Raw genomic sequence first — 24313 nt, forward strand, 5'->3', positions numbered from 1 at the left:
CGTACCTTTGCGTCATTTGAAACATTTATTTAAGTAGAAGTATATTTCTACAACCAATGGTTGAAAAAATAAAGGCCGGATAACACGTTTTGTAGACACGTTTGTGGATGTATAAAGAAATTACAGAAAGCGAACATGAAGCTCCTTTTTTATTTCTCGGTCAGTTTATATATGTAAATATTGGTTCATAAGAGCAAGACATACTTTATCTGAAATAAACTGTATCTTTTATATGCCCCCTCTTCTTGCATATTCAGTAAGTTAAAGATGAGCACGTGACCCTAATTTGAACACCCGCTAGGAAAGTGAAATTTCACTACTTCAAACTCTTATAACGAGCGCAAAATTCTTCAAGAAAGACACGTTTCCTGTAAGAAGTTTGAGCTGTGTTGCCACTATAATTGTGCAAAAAAAGTTTTTAAAATGTTGTTTTTCATAGTCGCAAATATAACTAGCTGTTTAAGAAAATTTCACCAAGAGACGCGAAAATATTTCCTTAAAACATGCTGACGAATCTGAGGTGAATTTTAAATGAAAAGTAAGGAGTTAAAAAATAGTTTGGAGAATAAGAAAGGCGTTTGAAACTTGTGGTATGTTTTAAGAGCATATAATACATTTTATATACCAGTTCTTTATTCAAACTTTTAACACTCCTGCCTTATTTTTGTTCATTTAAGTGCATGCTTAAGCTTATTTTTATTTAAATTCAAAATGATTATACTTTCATTTTTACATAATTAATTTCATATAGTGCTATTTTAATTATGAATATTTTAAATTTATTTTGTAGAAAAAGGAGAATGAAATAGAGTAAGACTTCTCGTAATCGGCATCCAATTAACCGATAATATCAAAATAACGGCACTTTGGAAAGTCTAAATTTAAATCCGTAATCTGGGCCTGTGAGATTAAAAAAAGTCGCCTAATGAGCTACAAACATTTCTGAGTGAAACATTTGTGGAAACATTTCTGTTCTGCCGCCCAATGCAACAGTCTTATCAAACCAATAAACCAAACGATTACTCAGAATATGAATGAACCATAGATCCTTTTTTGAGTGTCGATGTGGGAACTTTGAAAGTAGCTTTTTTTCACATTTTAAAGATCAAAAAAGAAGTTTATTGCTCGAAAATGTAATGGACATTACTTTTTGTCACTTATGGCAGAAACTGTGGCCTATAGTCATGTTTATAGATGATAAAACGTGTAACAAAGATTCTCTTAGTTTTAAAACACACCAGGTGCACGTTACCGAAATCTGCGGTTTAATTACATTTTCGAGAAAGATTAGTTTTAGTGAATTGGGTGATGTAGACAACTCTTTTCCCATCACATTCTCTCAAGACGACGAAGAACTAGTCGGAAAGGAATAAAATGATGAAAAGTGGAGAATGAAGAAGAAGACGACATACAGAGTAAGAAGACACACGTGTAAGGATGTTGATGAAGGATTGCAGACTTTCATGAGATTTGCTTAGAATTGTCCATTTGTGTCTGCAGATGATGTCATGAAACTGATGTCATCATTTTATACACAGCGGATTTTTAAACAATGGCGATAATCTTTTAAGAAGGCAGATATTCGAAATTATATATCATAACATTAAGAAATTCATAACTTTATATGTTTATATTAATTGTCTCCATCTTGATATGGAAAGGTATCTTGATCTCCGTTTTGACAAGTTCTATACGATAATTTTAAAATATCATTTGGTTCATTTTTTAACCATAAAGTCATGTGTACGTCTTTTAATTTTAAATAATCTGCACGATTTCCGATATTACTTATTTAATTGTAATCGAATGATCAAATAATACGGCCGACGGATTCTGCACGCTGCAATTTCTACAGATGGCATTATGAAGCATGAACAGGTTAAGTTCTAAAAATAATTCAAATTTTCGGTAAAATCACTTATCTGGAATCGACGAGATCCCGTCGATGTTGGATAAAAGAGATCGGGCTAAAAGATATTCTACTGTGTTTTAAATAACGTTCTTATTTTGTTGACTTACTGGGTTTCAGTGACGCATTTTATCACTCAGTTTTTTTTTCTCACTGACATTCTCAAAACTGCAAACTAATTTCTTTATTTGTTTCAGAAACGCACGCATCTTCGTGTCGTTTCCAAGAAAGGAGATTATTAGTTAATGAAGCATGTATATGATAGCATTTCAAGCATATTTTGAGTAACAAATTATTATTATGCTAGTCGGTAGGACAATTCTGGAAAGCGAAATGCTTCACGATTTCAATGAACAGCAAGTTTGTACATTCGTTTATCAGAAGGATAAAATTATATAAACCTAGTAATATTCGTGTTCCTAAATTCAAATATTTAATCGGCATCTTTCTATTGCACAACATTATTTTTGTAACAATTAAAGATCAGTGGTTTCGCTAGCTTCCTGAAAAGACACAGCATATTTAATGCTTTGATATGGAGCTTACCTTTAAGTCAGTTATTAAAATACAGTGAAACCTCGGATCACGACCACCTCATGAAAATTTCGGTTCGCAAACAAATTATCTGAACAAAATACGATCGGTTCGGATAGCGAAAAACGTTTCGAACACTCAGGTCGACAACATATGGTTTTCGACAGTGCTTTGAAGTAATACATGAAATTAATATTCGGTTCCAGGTAGAGACTTTGAGCATTTAGGATATTTTTGTTATTTATAATATTGTGTCTTCAGACTAAACCAAGGACTAGGGTGTTATCAATAAATATGAGTAAAATTATTAGAGCACCATAAAAATGAGATCAACAAGAAATAACTACAACTTATGAACCAGCAAGAAAAGACGATTGTGGAAGAAATGTCATCAGATAAAGATGAACAGGGGGAAATTCTAGTTCTCTGATAAAACGCTAGCAATTTTCAGCATTTAAATGACAATGCTATGTCTTTAAAAACATTTCTAAATGTAGGCCACAACAAATTTCGTTAGACAAATTAGGAGTGAAACGGAAGCTTAGTGAGTTTCAATCAAAGTCGAAGAGAATTTATAGATAACAAAAGGCTAAAAAAAAAGGATGTTACCCAAACAGTTAGTTAGTTACGTGATGTTTTTCTGGAAAGGAATTTGGCTTCCAAGACACAACATTTCCCTCATCATTTTCCACATATGCTGTCACACTCTTTCGGTAAAGTAAATTAAATTTTTTATCTTTTTTTGTTTTATTTTTACTGATATCTAGTGGTTTTAGAAGAAGAATTTGCACACAAAGACTGTTGTAAAATTTTAAATAAGCAGTTACAGGCGGTCCATGAACGAATTAATCATTTTACATTAACTCTTATGGGAAATACTGTTCCGGTTTACGAATATTTTGATTTAAGAACAGATTTCAGCAGAGAATTAAATTCCTGAAGTGAGGCTTCATGGTATTCGCCTATGAACCAGACGATCCAAGGCTGAATTAGCTAACAGTAGGAAGTGTCAATTATGACGCTTCCTACTATTACTACTGTTCCTACTGTTATCGAAAGATGGCGACATAAGCATAACATATTACTAAAAATTGGAAGCAACGTCACCATTTTCGCACTATTTAGCAAATTCCCCCTTTTCATTGGCAAATATTTATTTTATTTTTTATTATAAATTATTTACTTTTATTTTTATTTGATTAATTAATTTATTTATTTTGTATTAACACTTTTTGTAGATAAATTATAACTCAACTATGTCTCGAAACTGTGAAATTTGTCAGCAATGGAAAAAAAAAGTGCGATAAAAGTTCTGCAGGAATGCAGTATTTTGCCACTAAAGCGCTAAAGGAAGCAATTATTTTGAAGCTGTTGTTAAAGCGATCGTCACGAAATTTGCGTTCGGACAAAAGAAGTAAAAATCAGCTTGTAAATGAATTTGTTTATTGATTTTTCTTGATTAAATACCTGTTTCGCAGCTGAATTTAATGATGACTTACGTTATCACTTTTTAATCTTTAAAAAACGGCTATTGCGCCAATGCAGTTGCGCTATTACGTAAAGTATCCAAAACTCTACATAAGCTATCGTTAGAGATTGTAAGTGAGTATATAGCGTTAGAGATTGTGAGTGAGTATGTTCCACAGATCATTATTGATAGCGGATGTAATGTGAACTACTCCTTTAAATCTCTACTCCTTCCCTACACATCCTCAAACAGTGGCTGCACTTATATGAACTTCGATTTAAGGGGCTTATATGCATATACACTTAAAAATTACAAAGTTTGCTTAAATGCTCTCTAAATTACTAAAAACATCTCTCAGCCCAACAAGTTAACAAGTTACAAAATCAAACATAATCTTTTGCGCACTGGGAGAGGACTTCTAACGATTTTGCTTGCTCACAGAAAAGACACGGCTTATTTATACGAATTCAAAACATGCTTTAATTCAATCGCTAAAATGCTCATCTACGAACCAAACGTTTTACGTTCCAACAATTAACAGTCGATGATTTTAGCTTTTCCTATTGTCAACAATGGATGGCGATGCCGCCGTAACTTATCCATGGAAATCCACATAGCCAGTCGTTGTAAAATTAAAGCATATATAAAAATCTGCCTCAAAGATCATTAAAAAGGCAGAATTATACGAATATCTGATGTACTCAGCCTGTACATATACACATCTGTTAAAGGCTCAGTCAAACGCCAGTAATAATACTGAGACTTCAGGAGTCCTAATATTGCTTGTCAGTATCGGGAATTTCTTAATGTAAGCATTCTTAATGTAAGCATATTGCTTGTCAGTATCGGGAATTTCTTAATGAGCATGATGAGTATCATGCTCATTGTTCGGAAATTGCCAAAGAAAAAATCTGCATGAAAGAGCAAATGTAAAACTTGCACATTGTGTTTCTTCTCATATTTAAAGCCACAAAAGATCATTTCAAATTTTTAATAACTCTTTGCTTCAGGAAATGTTTCCTAAGTATTCTTGAACAATTTTCATGGAATTTGTTTCGGTAGAATTCTTGCCCAGACTCGTTTCCTAACTTATGATCTTGCAAAAGAACCTGCCCATTTATGTTATCGCCTAAATAAGGAAACATGCTTTCCAAATATATGAATCTAAGCCCATGGACATTCTTCAACTTAGTAAAGCTCTTCGTAAATCGTAACTTAATATGCAACGAAAAAGATAATTTTTGGTATTTTACATATGCTAGTTGATGACATTAAACTTTTTTAAATCAATGATGACTTTTCGATTTTGTTTATCTCTATAATTTCATGTGCAATATTATTTGGTTAAAATTTTTTGGGATAGATTAGACAATTAAATATGGAAATTAAGTGCAGTGCTGTAGCCGCTTTAACCTTGAAGTATCAAACTGGCTAAATTTGTTTCTGATTACGCATAGTAATAACTACTCTTCAGTTCATTCAATTTGTTTGCATTTGAGAAGATCATAACATTTTCGATAAAAAATTTATGAAAAATATTTTTAATGCAGTATAATTTGAAACCCAGAAAAGGCAACCTATTTTTAAATGAAATCATTAATTTAATAAACTGCTTTATATTAAAGATAAATTAAAATTAGTTCAGTGAATACTGAACTGACACTTATATATAGGAACATTTCATATTTGTTGATGGATAGAATTTCGTTAAAATGTAACACTTGGGCGAACACAGTTTCAGAAAAATATGGAAAGATTAAAACATAAACAAATAACTAATATCTAAAAATAACATAAATCGTAAATAAACCGTATAACTTTCCCTGACTTTAAAGATTGATTTTAGTTTCTAAAACTTCCTTGCAATCTTATAGAGATTGTACTGTAACTTCATTTTCTTAAATCGTTTTAAAATTTTTGTTTTTTCATTGATAACTCGAATTAATATTTCAGCTTTGTAAATACATATTCTGTCACACTTTTTCGATGTTCTTTATATATTTTTTATAAGATTTGTTCTCAAAGTTATCAGAACTACGGTTCGATTACAAACTATTTGTAAAATACATGATTCTGTTTCTTCAAATTAAATCAAAAAGTTTATTTTAGAAGTTCAGACTCCATCTTGGGTGCTATCAAGTAAACGTTTCTTTGAACTTATTTCTTATTTAGAAAATTTATTCTGAAATAAAATATTTGTGAGCATAATTTTTCATATAAGGGAAACATTATCTCAGCTAGAGGCTACTCAAAACTTACCATTTAAACTTTTCTCTTTAAAAGAAAGGCTATGGATGTCAATGTTTATGATTTTAAAAGCTTTTTATGCATATTTTTAGAATCAATCTCGTGAATTGTGTTCTTTTCATATAAAATTGATTGAAGATAAATAATATCTTAGTCCTTTTAATGAATGGAAGTAAGATCATATAGTTTTTTTGCACTCCATTATTTTTGAAGACTGTTTCAATTTTATTCAATTTTCATTTGAAATACGGCTAATTTAGACCAAATGTATAGAATATATATATATATAACTTTTTTTATTAAACAGCAGAAAACTTATTTGCACCGTTTATATTTATTATGGTATAAATAAAACTTTCCGAAAGATATTTTAAGTCCAGCTTCAAATGTTTCTCTAAAATATTAATTTAAAATTTGTTATATCTAATTTGATTTGTAAAAAGAGATCCCATAGAAATTGATCCTGTCATTTCAACAAGAATGAGTGATTAAATTTAATATGGCTAGAAAAAATTGTAAGATATCTCTTAAAACTTTGTAGGTACTTAAAGTAGGTAGTTTGTAGGTACTTTGTAGGTACTAATTATCTGCATCTCAGTATTTTGCTTTCGGGACTTTTTCTGACTTTCGGAACCTCATTAGTGCCGAGCAGTTAAGACCGCTGAATAACGGAGTTCGACTCGGGTTCAATTCCAGAAGAAGCTGGTTGCATGCATGACTTTCGTGGTTTTCAGTATTTGTAACATAAATTCTAGCTAATTTTCCATAGAAGGTCTCCCATAAAGGCTTCTATTCATTCAGACAGGTTTGACATATTTGAATAATCTAACCTATCCTTTACACACAATATGCTCATGCGCGTACGATACATGCACTTAAATACACATAGACTTGCATACTATATGTTTAACCGTCACTTCGCTGAATAGTATCTATTGGCTGTAAAAATGCAAATATTGAAAATTTATGGAGATTTATATATATTTCTTTGAATGCATTCTTCTATTTAAGATCAATAAAGAAAGCATGTAATGAAAATAGCGATATTTTTTGTCATATTTTTCAGCTTTTAAAAGAGATTTGAGCCCTCCAGTGGCCGAACGTTTTAAGTCACTATATGAGGTATTTCTTAGCATATGTTACCTTCCTGGTTCTCTCGACGCATATTCGAGAGGTCGGTGTTTCGGATCCCGGCGAGGGCATTGCTCATTTTTCATGTCTCCTGCTTCGAAAAAACCTAATGCCTCTACAACTGTACACCTGCAGTTTCACCTGGATTGGAAATCCGGCCAGCGGGCTGACTATATGAGTGATTTTCTTGATTTTTCCGATGTGTAAAGCAAATACCAAACCGTTTCCGATACTAATCCGTTTTGAGGGCCGTAAAAAAAATTGCAACGAAAATGTATGCGCAAAAGCGCCAAATCTAACAAACGCGCTCATTTAACAGCGCGCCAAATCTAGCGTACGCGCTGATTTCAGATTGCGTAAGTTTATATAGTTCTATATTTCTTAAGACGCCATTGAAATACTAGTTTAATTTTTAAATCCTTTTTTGTTTTTAAATCCTTTTTTGTTTTTAAATCCTTTTTTGTTTTTAAATCCTTTTTTGATATCCTATGGATTTAACGATTTGGGAATTGCCCATGACGAAAAGTCAGAATAGAATTTTGGGTAAAGTGCAGAATCACCCACTGCTTGACGCGTTTTTAAGAATTGCACATACTCGGTATCCATGTGCAGGATCACCCACTGCTTGACGCGTTTTTACGAATTGCACATACTCGGTATCCATGTGCACATCGACCTATTTTCACTTAAAAAAAAAATCCTAGAATTGCACAAAAAGTGCACTGCGCCCACTCTTGACTGTATCTATGTACACATCGACCTATTTTCACTTAAAAAGTAAAAGAAAATTGACAAAAATCCAATTGTTTTTAACCTTGTAAAAAGCGGCAAACAAATAAGTGAGGGATTCCGCACTTTACCGAGAATATTTTCAAAAAAAAAAAAAAAAAAAAAAAAAAAAAGGCAACATTCATTATAGAAAATTACGTTTGAACAACCAACGAGATGAAATTATGCTTTAGCGATAAGTCGGTAGGGAAATAGCGATGCAGGCATCCATTCAGTTACGTTTAGAAATTTTTATATAAATTATAATAATAAAAAGTATTATATGAAATTAAACTTTCATCTAAATTAAAACATCAGTCTTAGTTATTTACTATTATACTTCCTTTCTTGCCGCAATTATTAGGGTTGCTGCAATTATTTTTGGCAGCATTGGCATCAACAATAGTTTGGCGATTTTTTACGGCCCTCGAAACCGAATAGTACCCAGTTTCTCCTAAAAAGTCTTCCAAGAAAGCATCCTTTCTCATAGGGAGACAAGCCCTGGAGTTGCTTTGCCTTAGTTAATTAACCTAGCCTAATCCTTCAAGCAATTTCTTCCAATAAATTTTATCTCCAGAATTTTTTTCAGTTGTTAGAATGAATTCAAACTATTTGTTAACATCGTAATAGTATTAGTTAGATATTGAAAGGAGCGAAAGTTGTACATGCTTCGTAAATTTACTCAAATCTAAAAATAGAACATCGGGTTTTTCTTTTTCTCAAACCGTACGAAGTGATTTCCAGTGATCATGACTTATCCATTTATATTCTATATATATTATCTACTCATTAGGACTAGACCGCTATGAGCCTTTACTATGCCTCTCAAACTGCTCTAAATATTCGGGATAATATAAATATTTTATAGCTTTTATTTTAATAAAAACTCGACAAGGGAGAAACTTAATATTAATTAATTAGATTAAAATAAAGAAATTTAATATTAATTAAAATAAAGAAACTTAATATTAACTAATTAGATTTAAAGAATTACTCAATGTTACAGTATACTGAACTGAATAATAAAAATTACTGAAGAGAGATACTATCCATTGTTTTATGCTTTATTTTATTATTTAATTAAAGCAAAAAATATTATTTATTATTATTAATATTACTATTAATATTACTATTATTGTTTAGAGCTTTTACAGATTATTCAGTCTTCCGTGTCTCATAACCCTTATGATAAATATTTTTCAATATTTTAGTTTTCTGATATGTTACATTTATAAAAGAAAAGCGCGAAAGAAATAAACAAAGTTTTTAAAAATAACATAAGATTAACAAATAACAGTTGTAGATACATAAGCTGTTGAGGTTTATTTAATTTAAAAATTAAATTAAGAAAAATACTTGTATTAATAATCACAACAGAATAGAAATTTCACACAAGAGAGAAATTTCTCTTAACTTTATAAATAGTCATATAATTGTAAGATGCAATCCAAAAATTTGCTGAATATTCTGCTATTTAACTATAAACGTTTGGATCACAGGCTCCACAAAAGCTGTAATAAGGAAACACTACAAGTCAGAGATTCTCCTATAAAGGCGTTTTTATTAAGAACATAGATTCTTCCGGGCAAGTCGAGAGAATACCATATTTTAATACATAAATTTAAATAATATTGTTTTAGAATTAGTCTGTTTATCACAACAACAACAATTGCCAAGAAGAACATCACGTGTCCGACTCAGTGAAATAATGCTATACACTCCACGTAGAGAGTGTATAGCATTATTTCACTAGTCCGACACTCCACATAGAGACTCACTGAGTCGGCTAAGCACTCCACGTGGAGACTCTCTGAGTCGGCTAAGCACTCCACATAGCCGCATAGACAGTTCATCAACCAAATTCCCAGTAGGAAATCTAAGACGAATGGAAGAATAAAAATCCAATGAATGTTCAAAGTAGAATTTTTTTTACAGAAATGAATGAATGAATGCCCCAAGGAGAATTCTTCTTACAGAAATGAATAAATGAATGTTCCAAGGAGAATTCATCTTAGAGAAGTAGAAAAATTTTAAAATATGTTCCAACAGTCATGACAACGATACCAACTGCGAACAAAAGCTTTTCCTCTGTAGTTATAATCTTCTTGCATTTTTTGACAATCTGCATGAGTTTTCTGAAGAAACTATTTATGATTCCCCCCACATTAAATTTAATATCTGGAATATTTGAAGTACAAGTCCATGCATATTGGAGCAAATACTGCGCTTGTGCAGCTACGGTTTTATCAGGTATTAAGATGTTACGATTCTGTACATCATTGTCAACAAGTTTTTTTGGTCTCTGAGGAAGCTTTCTATCTTCTTTCTTGATGCGAATTTTGCGGTAACAGTAACATTTCTTCGATTAGGCTACGTAATCAAGCTTACAGTGGACGTTTCGGTTGGTTTTTCTTCTTTGGGAGAGTACATGTGTACGTCAGGGGGCCATGACTACACTTCAAGCATCTAGACTGCCTGTTGTAGAAGATCTGATCGTGGCCAAGTCTTTGACAACGGTAATTTCTGTAATGTCTAAATCTGACAAGTAGATCTAAAACTGTGTTCTGCAAATAGATGCTTTTGCCAGTATTCGTACTTTTCACAGAAATGAAAAATACAGGAAACTTCGTCACGGTATTTTGAGCTTTCTTCGTGAACTGAGTAACTTACACCACAGGAAAAACATTTGGCAAGAAGTTCCGTCTCAATTTCTTGTGGTCGTAATCAACAAATACAACTCGGGCAACAACCTTAACAGGTGTGTCGGCTTTTCTCTTAGAAATACTGAATACAATGTCCTTCTTGAGAAATAAACCAAACACAGCATTTGGATTTCGAATGGAATCAAAGAACATAGTAATTTGATCTCTGAAAAGATTTCCAGTGTAACCTTGTGTTCCATGCTGTAATAAAAGGCTTCATGTCTTTTCCCAAATGATCTCCAGTCACCGCCAGGTTAGATGAAATCTTTCTTTTTCTAGATTTGACCTGGTAACAGAAGTGACAGCCATGCATACATCTTCGGAGTTTTCATATTCATCTTGCATTTCATTTTCTTATCACCTGGAGTATGAACTTCAAAAGATTCTGACCGGTTATTTGTTGATAACGGGAACGGTAGCCGGCTCTAGTGTAGAATTGGGTGTCCCTTCGATTAACGACAAATTTTTGTAAAATTTTAGCGATGAAATCTCATTTCTGGTTACCATGATAGTGTAACTTTGCTTTAGCCTCCTGATTTTTTTTTAAATAAAAATAGATTGTTGTGTACATGGACAAATTTAAAGCAGTGCGCAATGCCTAGTTTGTGCAATTCTGGGATGTTTTTTTAAGTGAAAACAGATCGATGTGTACATGGACAGAGGGTTTATGCAATTCTTTGACTTTTTATTTTGGTTATGTGTAGCGGCCATCTTGAAATTGTGTCTTCCTGGCGCCGATCTTGGCGTCAAAAAAGAATCGCGAAAAAACAAGGGAACTTTTACCCGGTAGCCTGTTCTGAAGTCATTTTGACAAATTTTGAGGGGGTAATCCAAACTTCATTTAAGTCTGGTTGCTGCGGAGAAGTTTTACAGTCAGTTTTGCTAGAAATAGCCAAAGCAGCAGACTTCTTGAATTTGTTATTTTTCTTCAAGGAGCGGAAAGGAGCAACTTCCGGTGCTGTCTTCCTGAAAATATTTTATCTGTAATCATCTCTAAAATCATTAAGATCAATATGCAGTTCAAAGGCCATAAGCTCGAGAAAGTCGATTTACAGCGTTCTTAGTTTTGCGGGGACAGAATACTGGTGCGCTTCTTATGTTTTAAATCCTTAATATCTTTAAGCAAAGAAAAGGTTTCGGCATCTCTTTCATCTTCAATTTCGTCTTCACGAAAACCATATAGTTAAGAACATCTTTCGCATGGGTGATATTTATAGTAAAGTGAATGACATTCGCAACGAAAACACGAACGAAACACGTGAAACGAAACATGTGAAAGCACGAGTCAAACACTTCATAAAAAATAACGGTATTGACAGTATTGTCAGCCAATCTGAAACATGGTAAGCAAGTTAATTACAGACAATCATCTCCAAAACCGGACCTGCAGACGACATAATCTTCACCGTCGGCGCTCTCTCTCCTGTCTGAACAACAACGAACTCAAATTAAAAATTGTTGCCACTCATAAATTATATTAATAAAATATTTTTTGCATCTAAGTGAAGCTAACGTGCTTATGTTACGTGCTATATTCGTCACGCGCTGCACTGCACGGGGAATAAAACAATTTACAATTACGCAAGCAACCAATAAACTATCGGCGACAAGCAGATGTTAAATTTATTTATTAAATTGTTAAATGCCCGTTCTCTTGTATTTTTAATTTTTCAGGCTTAGCTTTCTGATAATATTCGTCATGCGCTGCACTGCACGGGAATAAAACAATTTACAGTTACGCAAGGAAATAAACTATCGGCGACAAACACTTAAGCCGCTTATATATAAGATAAATAAATACTTAACAAGCACACAATAGCGAAGACGATAATATAATTGTTATTTGCAATGTAAGATTTCCTGTCGAAGAAATATCGACATGTATCCCCTACCAAGAGATTTGAAGCTTTGCAGATGAGTAATATGTGATCAATATGGTTAGAATAATATATTGATAATCGATAACAATTCCACTGTTAAAAGAATATGGGCTTAAAATTAAGATTATGGAGCATGCAAAATCTAATAATTTAAAAATTTGAATCCTGATCCACATAGATTTCGCGTGCTTTCCAATTAATCAAATATACCTACAAGTTTTGAATTAAAAATTTTTTAATATAGCTTTCCGATTTTCAGTTATCATTTCCAAAACCTGTCAGGTAAACATTATATCCGCGTAAAAAATATTGTTGTTATCCTTGATGTTTCAAAGGGTCAGACGAGAATTTTAATAATCATGCTATTATCAGAGATCACAGCGAGAAGTTGAGTTCTCGACTTGTTTCTTGATTTAACGTCTAAAATAATTATACTCATTTTTATAACGAAATCGAAATCTGCCTTTAAGTAACAACTATTTCTATTATTAGCACTAATGGAGCAGGAGGTACAGCTTGATGCACCAAATTTTTCTGATGATACCATTGAAACTGCAGATATAACTTCCTCCGAACTAGCTTATAAATACTATAACAGATTATGGTCATCAGCTCAAGAAGAACTCGGCTATTTGCTTCACCGAGAAGGACATCATGAAACGCCACTTATCATAGAACGAAGACTAGCTGCTGTTCGTCATGCTGCTATATTGTACTTAAGATATGTTAGAGTAGCCAATCAGTTAATAGAATGCCACGAACATATTGCCCAACCACAGAAGAGGAGACTACTGAAGAAGCTAACTGACGCTTGCTTAGGCCGAGCTCTGGAATTAAAGCATGAGCTTGTCGATCTAGAAAAATCAGAGTTTCAATTTCTAGACCAGCTTCTGCTTGATTTAAGGATGATGCCACATGATACAGAAATTAAAATTCCTGAGTATTTGGTAGACGGGAAGTCGTCTGATGAAATTCACGCCCATAAACTAGTTGCGAAGTATTTGAAAATTGTAGCCGATGAAGAAATGAAAAAAGAAGCCGTAAGTAAAGAAACGAAGTTCGCCAGAATGGGAATGGTCATGATCCGGATGTTACAGTCTCACGAAAAAGCTCGACAAGCACGATCTCAGTTCTCTGAAGAACAAAAAAGATACGTGACCAAACAGTTAATCAAACAAAGGGAAAATAGAAAAGGTGAGGTACTTAATTTGTCACGAAAAGATGCCGTGGTTATCATACAAAGAGCCTGGAAGTCGTACCTGTTTTGTAAAAGACTGAATGATGGATATATTTCTGAAATGAAATTTCTCAACATGTTGCCTAGAAAAGAGAAAAACAAAATGGCTTTAGAAGTAGAAAATGATCGTCGAAACATTATTACGAGAAATGAAGATGAATACTTGAGAGCTAAAGAAGCCCTGAAGGAAGAAATGATGACATATCGTGTTTCACAAATGATGGAAGATTTAGAGGATAAAATTCGAAATTATTTCCATAAATATAAGGAAATCTACGGAAAATTTCCAGTTTTCCCAACCGAAGAAGAAGGTGGATCAACTAAAATGTTTGAAGACTCTGTTGACGATGTAATCGATGATGAAGGAAAAACAGCAGAAATAGAAGAAGCAAAAGAAACTAAAAGTGAGAAAAGCAGTAAAAGTTCAAAATCAAAGGATGACAAAGCTAAAGGTAAAGATGAAAAGAGTAAGGAACAAACAGAGGAGGAAGAACAAGCAGGGTTTAAACTCAAGACCTCCAAGTATATTCCAGATTTAATTCAATTAAATGAAGAGTACCAAAAGGTTTGGGCTCATTACGAGCCAGTTAATTTTGATAAATATGACCCAAAGATGGTGGAGGAAGAAGTTATGAGAGACGTAGAATTGATTGTTCGTCTACAAGTAGATGAAAAAATGAGAACGGAGCTCCTTCAACTTACTGAAGCACTGCAAAAAGATACAAAGAAGAAAGCTAAAGGTGCTAAAAAGCAAAAGCAAAAAGGAAAAAAGGAAAAAGGGAAAAAAGAAAAAGATTTAACTCCAGACAGAACACTTGAATCTCTTATTGAAGAATTAATCACAGAAGGAATTATCATAGATTATCCTAAATGTACTCTTTCGGAATTCGTTGGCGATTACAATATTTCAGGTTCACTTCAACAGAGTTCCACTACTCCTGACATGGACCCCCATCCTTGTTTAGCTGACATAAGGAAAACTGTTATTGAATATTGTATTTTACCTATGGGATCAGAATATATTCACTTAAAAGGAGCTTTTGTGAAATCAGTATTATTTGCAGGTCCCCATGGAGTTGGAAAGAAATCTCTTGTTTATGCTATTGCAAATGAAATTGGAGCCGTTATGATGAATTTATCAGCGGAAAACATTCAAGGAAAATATCCAGGAAAAGAGGGCCTGCAAATGTTACTTCATCTGGTCTCTAAAGTAGGTCGCCTTGTGCAACCTACAGTAATTTATATAAAAGATGCCGAAAATTACTTTTGGAAGAAGAAGCCTCCAACGACAACCCTCAGCGAATCAGGTCGCTTAAAGAAGGAACTGCCAAAATTTGTGAAAAAAATTGGAACCTCTGACAGGATTCTGGTTTGTGGTACCACAGTTCTTCCTTTCGACGTTGATCTTAAAGGCATGGGTGCCAGCTACGAAAAAATTATTTGCATTTTCAAACCTGACTACAATTGCCGTAGGTGCTTATGGCGAGAAATGATACTAAAGCATCATGGCAGTATTACACCAAAACTGAACATCAGTGTGTTGAGTAACATTTCTGACGGTTTCACAGCTGGGGATATCAAGAAAACTGTGCAGAATGTCCTAACAGGCCGGAGGTTAGCATTTCAGAAAAAAATACCGCTTAGCACGTTGGATTTCATATCTTGTCTAGCCGAATGTGTCCCAGTGTATGAAGAGGAAGATTTGGCGTACAAATTATGGTATAAGAAAATGCCCATAGGTAAGAAACGCGCTGCCCTTTCAGATCTAGAAGCCCAGGAAGCAGCAGAGGAAGAAGAATCGGAGGAAGAACATTATTAAATTTTGCATATATATTGTGTGTAGATTCTAACAAAGTTACTATGTACAAATTTATCATGGTTGCTTTAAGGGAGGAGTAAATTGCTTTTATTTTTATTTATTTATTTATTTATTTCAAATGTTATGCACTTAATGAATGATATGAAATCTTCTTTGTTACATGTAATATCTTACCACTTTCTGTGCTTGAAGTGCTGAAAGCAATAGCCTTTTACATATTTTTTGCTAAAGAATCATCTTATTATAAACAAATCTAATCTTATTAGTTATAAATAAATCTACTGTTATAATATTATCAAATTTATATTATAATAAAGTTACAATAAATATTTCTAAATATTAATTGATATCTCGTATTAGAATATTTATTATGAGATGCTAGCTCAAAAAAATTTTTCTTTTTTCTCGTTATTCAAATATGTGCACCTGAAAATGCGGTATTTAAAAGATGTCTAAGGTTAAAATACAAAACAAATTCTTTTTTGCCTCCAAACGATGATTGATAAATCTTATTGCACTAATTTCCTACCATTGGAAACAGCTTATAGAAATTTATAACGGTGAATACTAGCTGAAATAAATAGTTGCATTCTCACTGTATGTAACATAAAATAATTACAACAGTCAGAAAAATTATAAAGCAAACTACCTTGCTTATAGTCATTCAGATCATTATAAATTATGATCATTTATATTGATTATGATTATTCAGGTCGTAGTTAAGGTGATGAAATAAACGTGATTTATCACTTAAGTCTTATCTTAAATGAATCAAAGAAAATTCTATCAGTTAATACTGCTTTAAAATAAAGGGGGAAAAAACTCTAACCACTACTAAGGAACACAATATTAAGGCAATATAAGTATAGGGGCTAGGAGAGATAAAAGTCAGATTTCACGCTTTTATAAAATAATTGGTATTTTTTAAATTAAAAAATGCCAATTCTTCATTTAAAACATTTCTATAAGTGATAGCATATGATTACAGCCAAATGTTGCGAAATAATTGCTGGGTAAAGACTTGTGGACATGGTGAATATATATAATAGAAAAAAAAATGTTTCAAGCAAAGCTAAAATCCTATTGCACTTTAGCTAATCAGCGCAACCGTTATGGCACTTTAGTGGAAAAAACTGATTTTTTCCAGCTAGTGTTTCTCCGCCGAAGGAGAAACTTTAACAAACCTAGCGATAACCTCTACAAAAGACCAAAATTGTTCAGAATTGTGGGTGGTCGTCTTAAGAAAGTTCCGCTGTGTTCCCATAACAGCTTTTTCTTCGTAACAACATACTGAGAATTCTAATACATTTTAATATTAGAAACCGCATTCAGAGCTTGTATTCTGCCTTTTGCAATCACTCACAGTTTCTTTGGAAAAACCTAGTTAGCAAGTTTGCACTTTACGTTGATATATTTTAAGTTTACTTAAGCATTTATTCCAGAATCTCCCACAACCTGCAATGATTGATTTTCTGTTATTACACGGTTTGTAATTGTTAGGCTAAAAGTTAAATAAAAAGTTTTATTTTAAACATTCTGATTTATTTTACTTAAACGTTTGTGACAAGACGATAAGTGGTCTGACTGTTTTCATGGTTCCAGAATTTGACATTCACAGTAGCCTAGATCCGTAGAACTAGTCTGTATGATACATTTAAGATACATTGAAAAGCAAAATCACTATGATAATCTACTCAGTAATGCGTTCGCGACATTTGACCTGAAAAATAGATGCAGTTCGACTTGGTGTGGATGCCATAGGTTCTTGGTAGATTACTAGAGACTATTTGTTCCAAATGTCTAAGCAGCGGTCACGCAAATTCTAGAAATTCTGGCATGGTGGTGTTTGAGCTTTGAGCTGAAGCTCCAAAATCTGCTCTATCGGTTTAAGATCAAGCGAGTTAGGTGGTCAGGACATTCACTGGAATCCATCATTATGCTTCTCTAACAACTCCAACTCAATTTGAGCCTTGAGACATGGGGTGTTGTCCTGCTGGAAGATTCCATTTCCAATTGAGAAGACAGACCCTATGTAAGGGTGCAACTGATCTGCAGTTATATTCAGATTATCAGGTTCAGTGTTCCTCCTTACTTGCTTGGGGAACATTAAATGACCTGACTCGGAACAGGGAGCTTAGCTTACTAAAGCTATGTTCAATAAATGTGGGAAGTAGACAATGCACACAAGAAAGGTATACGAAACCCTTTATTTTTCTCTCTTTACAATGATTTCCGGACTTCGGAATACAGAGACCAACCACTTGTGGTCTGAACGTAAGAATATAAAAATATTAACTAAATTCTAACAAAACTAACTTTGGATTAATAAACAAGTGTCTACTTGAAGATTGGCCGTAATTTAACAGAAAGGCCGTATGTAGTCCAGAGAACTGTTAACCCTACGATACGTTTAAAATTATCAAGAGGATTAAACCTCTGGCCTTGAAGGCAACCAGCAACCGAGTAAAACTGCAATGGCAAGCGGCCCGCTCCTAATCACTCCTTCCTCTCTCTTGCTTGGCAAAAAGCCACAACTTAAGTACTTGGCATTCGCAAGACGAATTTGCATAAATAAGTTAAAGCTTTTAATTCTGGCCGGATGTAGAAAATAAGAAGTGATAGTAAAGATTTAAAATAAAATAAACGTTAGTAAAACTTAAGATCCTTACATACTTCCCGTCAGAGTTAATTAGTTTGAAACTGAGGTCTAAAACGACCTTGTTGAAAATTTTAGCTCTAGAATCTAACGCGAGGCCAATCTTTTACAAACAGTTCTCACTAAAAACTAGAAATTTAAAAAAAAGTCGTTTTTTACATTATCAACTCCATGGTCAATTACTTTTCATTTGTACTGCATCTAAACAGGAGCTTTTAGTTGAAATCTCGTTCCTTCCAGAGATCTGGAAGGAAAACTAGTTTAATGAAATGTTACACAATGAAATGGCAAGTAACATGAATATTTATATTTCTCTTAACATTCTTATTTCATTCATGACTTTATTTTAATTATCTCTCCCCGTGCTCTCTGACATGTGTTGTAAAAGAAAACACCAAACACGAATGTGTTTATGTATACGTGTTCAACACTGCCGCCTACAATCAAAACACTAACGTGTTAAAATTCAACATAACAAGACCTCGTAACACACCCTATCTTAAACTCTAAACCCTGAGGTACTATTCTGAAAGTGGCTAACTCTGAAGTGCAGCGTCAGAGAGCCTAACTACATTCATTCAACCTTTAACACATATTCACCATAATTTGGTCTTTTTACAGTCACACGAATAAGTTTAAAATTTTTTTGCATTACTTTCACTTTTACCATATCACAGTATTTCGTAACATTTAAAATAACAGTTCACATTGTATATAAGAACATATAAACATGTCGTTAATTTTACGCATTTTAAAACATACATTAGTAGTACATTGTTAACTTCTATTCTTTTCCAAGCAAGTGCCAATTCTTCTCCATTGAAACACTACATTTCAAAAGTCTTTCAGACTAAAACTTCTTTCTTGCCAGAATCTTTTAAATAAAATTTTATACAATAACTTTTACAATATTCAAGTATTTACACATTCCTATTATATATTAATTTTAGTTTTACTCGCGAGTAATTGAAAAACATAATACCAAAATCGGTAACAACTGATTTCTCGCCTTTTTGGCGATAAAGGTAGACCTCACATGAGGTAAAACGTCTTGAATTCTGCCACTTGCAGTAAGAATGAAAGATTAACTTAAGATTGCAAAGTAACATAAAGTTTTACTTATCTTTGTGATATTCGGACATTGTTTTTTCTGCCCAGTACTGGAAGGTAGCGAAGATTAGCGTTTGGTTTATCTTCCTTCTTGTGCGGGCTCGCCTTTTCAGTTCCACTTCGGTCACCCTTGAAGATCTTCTTTTTCGCCTCTGCCTGTGGTCTTGGCCGTTTGATGGCAGCTGGTCTTGGCGGAACCGGGACACTTCTCTCTCGTTCCTGCTTGGATCTCGTTGCTGGCTGTTCAAATATTCCTTGTTTCTTTGCCTCCGCAGCTGGTGTTCCTTCCGCAATTCGTCGACATTTGCTGCGTAGACTCCTGTCCGATGGGTAGACCTTCCGTTTCGGAGCCGGGTTATAGTTGCCGTTTTTACTCCTGGCTCTCTTTGCATTCGTCGTACTTCTCCCTTCTTCATTCTGGGGGTGGTCGTGCGCTCTCTTTTCTGGTCGGTGGAACGGCTTCTTTTTCTTGTTAACTTCAATTTTCCAACGGGGAAACTTTCTTTTCAATTGCTCCTGCCTCCTAATGGCTTGCCCTTGTGATTGTCGTTGTTCCACCTCTGGAGCTTGTGCCTGCCGTGCCGGATCCTGCAAAAGATCTTTAAATATTTGCATTTTATACGGTCATAGAATGGTTTTATCTGGTCAATGTTTGCGGAGCACGTTACACCATTCCTGGCTTTTAACACCACTACAGCCTGAGTTATTTTTTCTATGACATATGGTCCTTCAAATCGTGGAAAAAATTTGGCGGTTTTATCTTCTGGTGCTGAAGAAAGTGAATGCTTAATTTTTAATACTTCATCTCCTACTTTATAAGTTACTCCCCGTCGTTTCATATCGTAATAAAGTTTCTGTTTTCTCTGTGCTACTTCAGTGTTCTTTTTTGCTTCTTTAATTAATTTTTCTATATCACCCATTTTAAATTCTGGGGCTTTTTGTTGTTTGTTGAACATAAAATAATTTATCTAACGGCGTTATAATCTTTCTGCCTAAAAATAACTCAGCAGGAGTTTTGCCCGTTGTATCATGTTTTGCGGCCCTAAGGGCGAAAGCTAATTCATTGACATAGTTATCCCAGCTTTTATGAAAATTTTTAACATAACTACGGATAATTTTCACTATATTTCTATTGACCCGTTCCGCTATATTTGATTGCGGCCGATACGGGACCATTTTTAAATGACGTATGCCCAGTTTTTGGCACATGTCTTCAAATATATTACTTACAAATTGAGGACCATTATCCGATATAACTTTTAGGGGCGCCCCGTATTTTAAAATATATTTATTTAAAATAGAATCAGTAACTAATTTCGCGGAGGCTCGTTTTAAGGGAACAATTTCGGTCCACTTACTAAAATGATCAACCATAACAAGGAGGTACCGACTTTTATTTAACTGACTTTTTGGGAAAGGGCCCAATAAATCGATGCCAATTATTTCATTTGGAAATTCGGATTTAATGCTATTTAGAAACCCGGCCGGGCGGAAATTAATATAATTAACTGCTTGACATGTTGGGCAGGACTGGACATACGCCCTTGTTAACTTTTGCAGTTCAGGAAAATAGACTGCTTCGCGTACGCGTTGGATAGTTTTTCGAATACCAGCATGAGAAGCTAAAGGGCAGTCGTTTAACTCCTGCAGGATATTTAATCTAAGACTAACTGGGATAACAGGTCGAAATTCGTTGTTGGAATTTGTAGTTTTTGTATAAAATAATAGACCATCTATTAATTCGTAATGGGCCGCCCTATTTCTTATCGCCACAATATCTTGGTGGCTAAAATTTTCAGGATCCTTTAAATACTCATAAATGTTTCTAAATTCAGGATCCTTACCCAGTTCGGTTATTACAGTTTCTCGGGAATTAATTGTACATGCTGTGAGCATTGCCACCTTTACAGTATTACCTTCTTCATCTATTTTTATTCTGGATAGGGCATCTGCTACGATATTTTCCTTTCCGGGGGTGTGCGTGATTACCAGATTATACTCTTGTAACTTGAGTGCCCATCTTATTAACCTTGGGGATAAGTTTTTCCCTGAGTACAATCTAGTTACCGCCGCATGATCAGAATACACTGTTATTGGCGCCGTTCCAAAATAGACTCGGAACTTTTGCACTGCTAACAGAACTGCAAGTGCCTCTCTCTCGGTCGCGGAATAATTTCTTTGTGTTTGATTTAAAGTTCGAATAAAAAATGCCACGGGCTGTTGATTTTGCGAAAGTACCGCTCCTACCGCATAATCCGAAGCATCCGCTGAAATTTCTAAATTTTCATCCTTTTCAAGGAAATTTCAAAACCGGGGCTTGCGTTAATGCTTGCTTTAATTTTTCGAAAGCACTATTGGCTTCGGCCGTCCACGAGAATCTTGCCTTTTTCCTTTTTAATTTTAACAATGGTTCAGCAATAGCTGCAAAATCTTTTATAAAGGACCTATAATATGAACAAAGTTCTAGAAAAGAAGAGAGCTTTCTCGCCGTATTTGGCGGCGGATACATTTGCACAGCGATTATTTTTGATTCGTCTGTCTCGATTCCTTTCTGAGATATTTTGTAACGTAAGTATTTTAATTCAGGGGCTGCGAATTTGCACTTTTCGACATTAACTTTTAGACAGGCCTCATTTAATAATGAAAACACCTGTCTTAAATCCTGTACATGTTGGTCCAGATTATCACTAGTAATAATGATATCGTCTAAATAGATAAATGTGGACTTTCCAAGAACAGGCCTTAGCACCATGTTCATACATCGCTGAAATGTTGCCGGTGCCCCTGAAAGGCCAAACGGCATACGCAGGAATGCATAAGTGCCAGATTTGGTTATAAAAGCAGTCTTAGGCACATCCTCTGGTCTAAACCCTATTTGAAAATAACCAGTTGTTAAGTCTAAAGTCGTCATGTATTTGGTAGAAGTTATGTTTCTTAGAATTTCTTCAATAATAGGTAACGGATATACCGGATATTTAGTCATGGAGTTTAATTTACGATAGTCTATCGCAAAACGTCACCTTTTTGGATGTGTTACTGGATAGTCATTGATTTTTTTTACATAAAACCACCGGGCTAGCATAACTACTTGACATGGGCGTTATGATCTTTTTACGTAACATATCTCTAATGTGCCACTCTATAATTTTTTCTTTATTCTTATCATACCGGTATGGTTTGTGGCGAACTGGCAGTGAATCTCCGGTGTCGATACTATGGTTAGTAACTTGAGTAAATCCTGGAATATCACTAAATAACGAAGCAAATTCACTTACCACTTGTCGGATTTTTTGTTGCTCTTCCTTAGGCAGGTGGTCAAGGTTTAACATTGGTGGTTCTGTTTTCTCTTCTCGAACTGGTTTCATCGTCAGCTTAAGGGACGCTTCGTTAAAATCCAGTGTTGCTTCTGCTTCTGAAAGAAAATCTATCCCTAAGATGATATGTGCTTGCAGATTCTTTACTATAAAAAACATAATCTTTACTTGTTCGTCCTTGATACGAACGTATAGCGGTAATTTACCTATGACTTGCATCTCTCTCCTTGCGCAGCTAACACTTTCGTATTATCCGAATTATATAAGCGGTATTTATGAAAATACTTCCTAAAAAAATCTTCTGCTACACAGGAACACTGCGCGCCGGTATCCAGGAGTGCGGTGGCTGGGATGTTATTCACCAACACTTCAATCTTTGGAAGAGTCAAATTTTTCACCATCACTGTATTTAACTTGAAGGAAGAGGGGTTTTCTTGGCCTTCGGATTTCCGCACCCTCCCGTCAGCAGAAATCCGTTTTAGTTTAAATCTTGTTTTTTCCTTTCCGTGCTTTCCTTCTTTTTCCACTGGCCTTCAGACTTTTTTTCTGGATTACTATTGAACTGTCGGCGTTCGCCGGTTGTTTTTGGATACTCGGGTTTCCTTGCCCACTGATTCGCTTTGCTTCCGTAGCCGTGTTCTTGACTTTGCTGTGGTCTTGGCGCACCAAATTGGTTTCGTTGTTCATACTGGCGTCTTCTTTCAGTGTCCGCCGTTCTTCTACTTTCAAACTGGATTGCTAGCTCAAATAACGTTTCCAGTGTAGTCGGATTCCTTAATTTAGTCGGATTCCTTAATTAGTAGTCTTGTACTTGGGGAAGTAACCTCGGCAAAATCACTTGAATTATCTCAGGATCCGGACGGTTTCCATACAAGAGTTTGAAGACGTGAATTTTTCTTAAAATAAAGCTTGAGAAATTTTCAATTCGTTTCTGGTATATGCTGAAAAGTTCCGTTTCTAATTTTGCACGATCCCTTACGACAGGGAAGGCTTTTACTAGGGCAGTCTTGAAATTTTCTTAAGTATAGGTGGGACTTCCCGCTTGACCCAAGAGACTTCTGCCTATACATTTGAACCAATTAAGCGCTTGGCCCCTCAAAGCGCTGGTAGCTAAGATGACTTTCTGGAACTCATGCACGGGATACATCATGAAGTGGTCCTCCAATTTTTCCAAAAAACTGGTTACCGGTGAGTTTCCATTAAATGTTGCTTCTGGTTTCATCGATGCGCGCATGGTCTGGACGATGTAACCAAATCCTTCCAGGGCGGCAGCTGGCATTTCTGGATTCTGAGCCGCTTCTGCAGGCAGCACAGGTTCTTCTTGAAACTCGGCCATGGTTATTCTTCTTCGTCGGGCGCCACTATCAGGTTCAGTGTTCCTCCTTACTTGCTTGGGGAACATTAAATGACCTGACTCGGAACAGGGAGCTTACTAAAGCTATGTTCAATAAATGTGGGAAGTAGACAATGCACACAAGAAGGGTATACGAAACCCTTTATTTTTCTCTCTTTACAGTGATTTCTGGACTTTGGAATAC

The 24313-nt window shown here is 34.6% G+C and overlaps 2 protein-coding genes across 2 annotated transcripts in view; both read left to right on the forward strand.

The window, feature by feature from the left end:
- Positions 1-24313, forward strand: part of LOC146996274 (uncharacterized) — a 372021-nt gene that overhangs the window by 112819 nt on the left and 234889 nt on the right. The gene's annotated exons all lie outside the window — the stretch shown is intronic.
- On the forward strand, positions 12947-15911 carry LOC118198824 (dynein regulatory complex subunit 11-like). The gene has a single exon (XM_035370598.2). It carries the CDS (start codon positions 13137-13139, stop codon positions 15693-15695), a length of 2559 nt encoding a protein of 852 aa, XP_035226489.1. The 5' UTR covers positions 12947-13136; the 3' UTR covers positions 15696-15911.

This window comes from Stegodyphus dumicola, chromosome 7 (assembly GCF_044657685.1).
Source record: "Stegodyphus dumicola isolate Sdum_Otavi_A_Nest chromosome 7, ASM4465768v1".
Classification (NCBI taxonomy): domain Eukaryota; kingdom Metazoa; phylum Arthropoda; class Arachnida; order Araneae; family Eresidae; genus Stegodyphus; species Stegodyphus dumicola.

What these genes read in the sequence shown, in the direction of transcription:
- LOC118198824 (XM_035370598.2), top strand. Translation starts at nt 13,137, where the DNA reads ATGGAGCAGGAGGTACAGCTTGATGCACCAAATTTTTCTGATGATACC.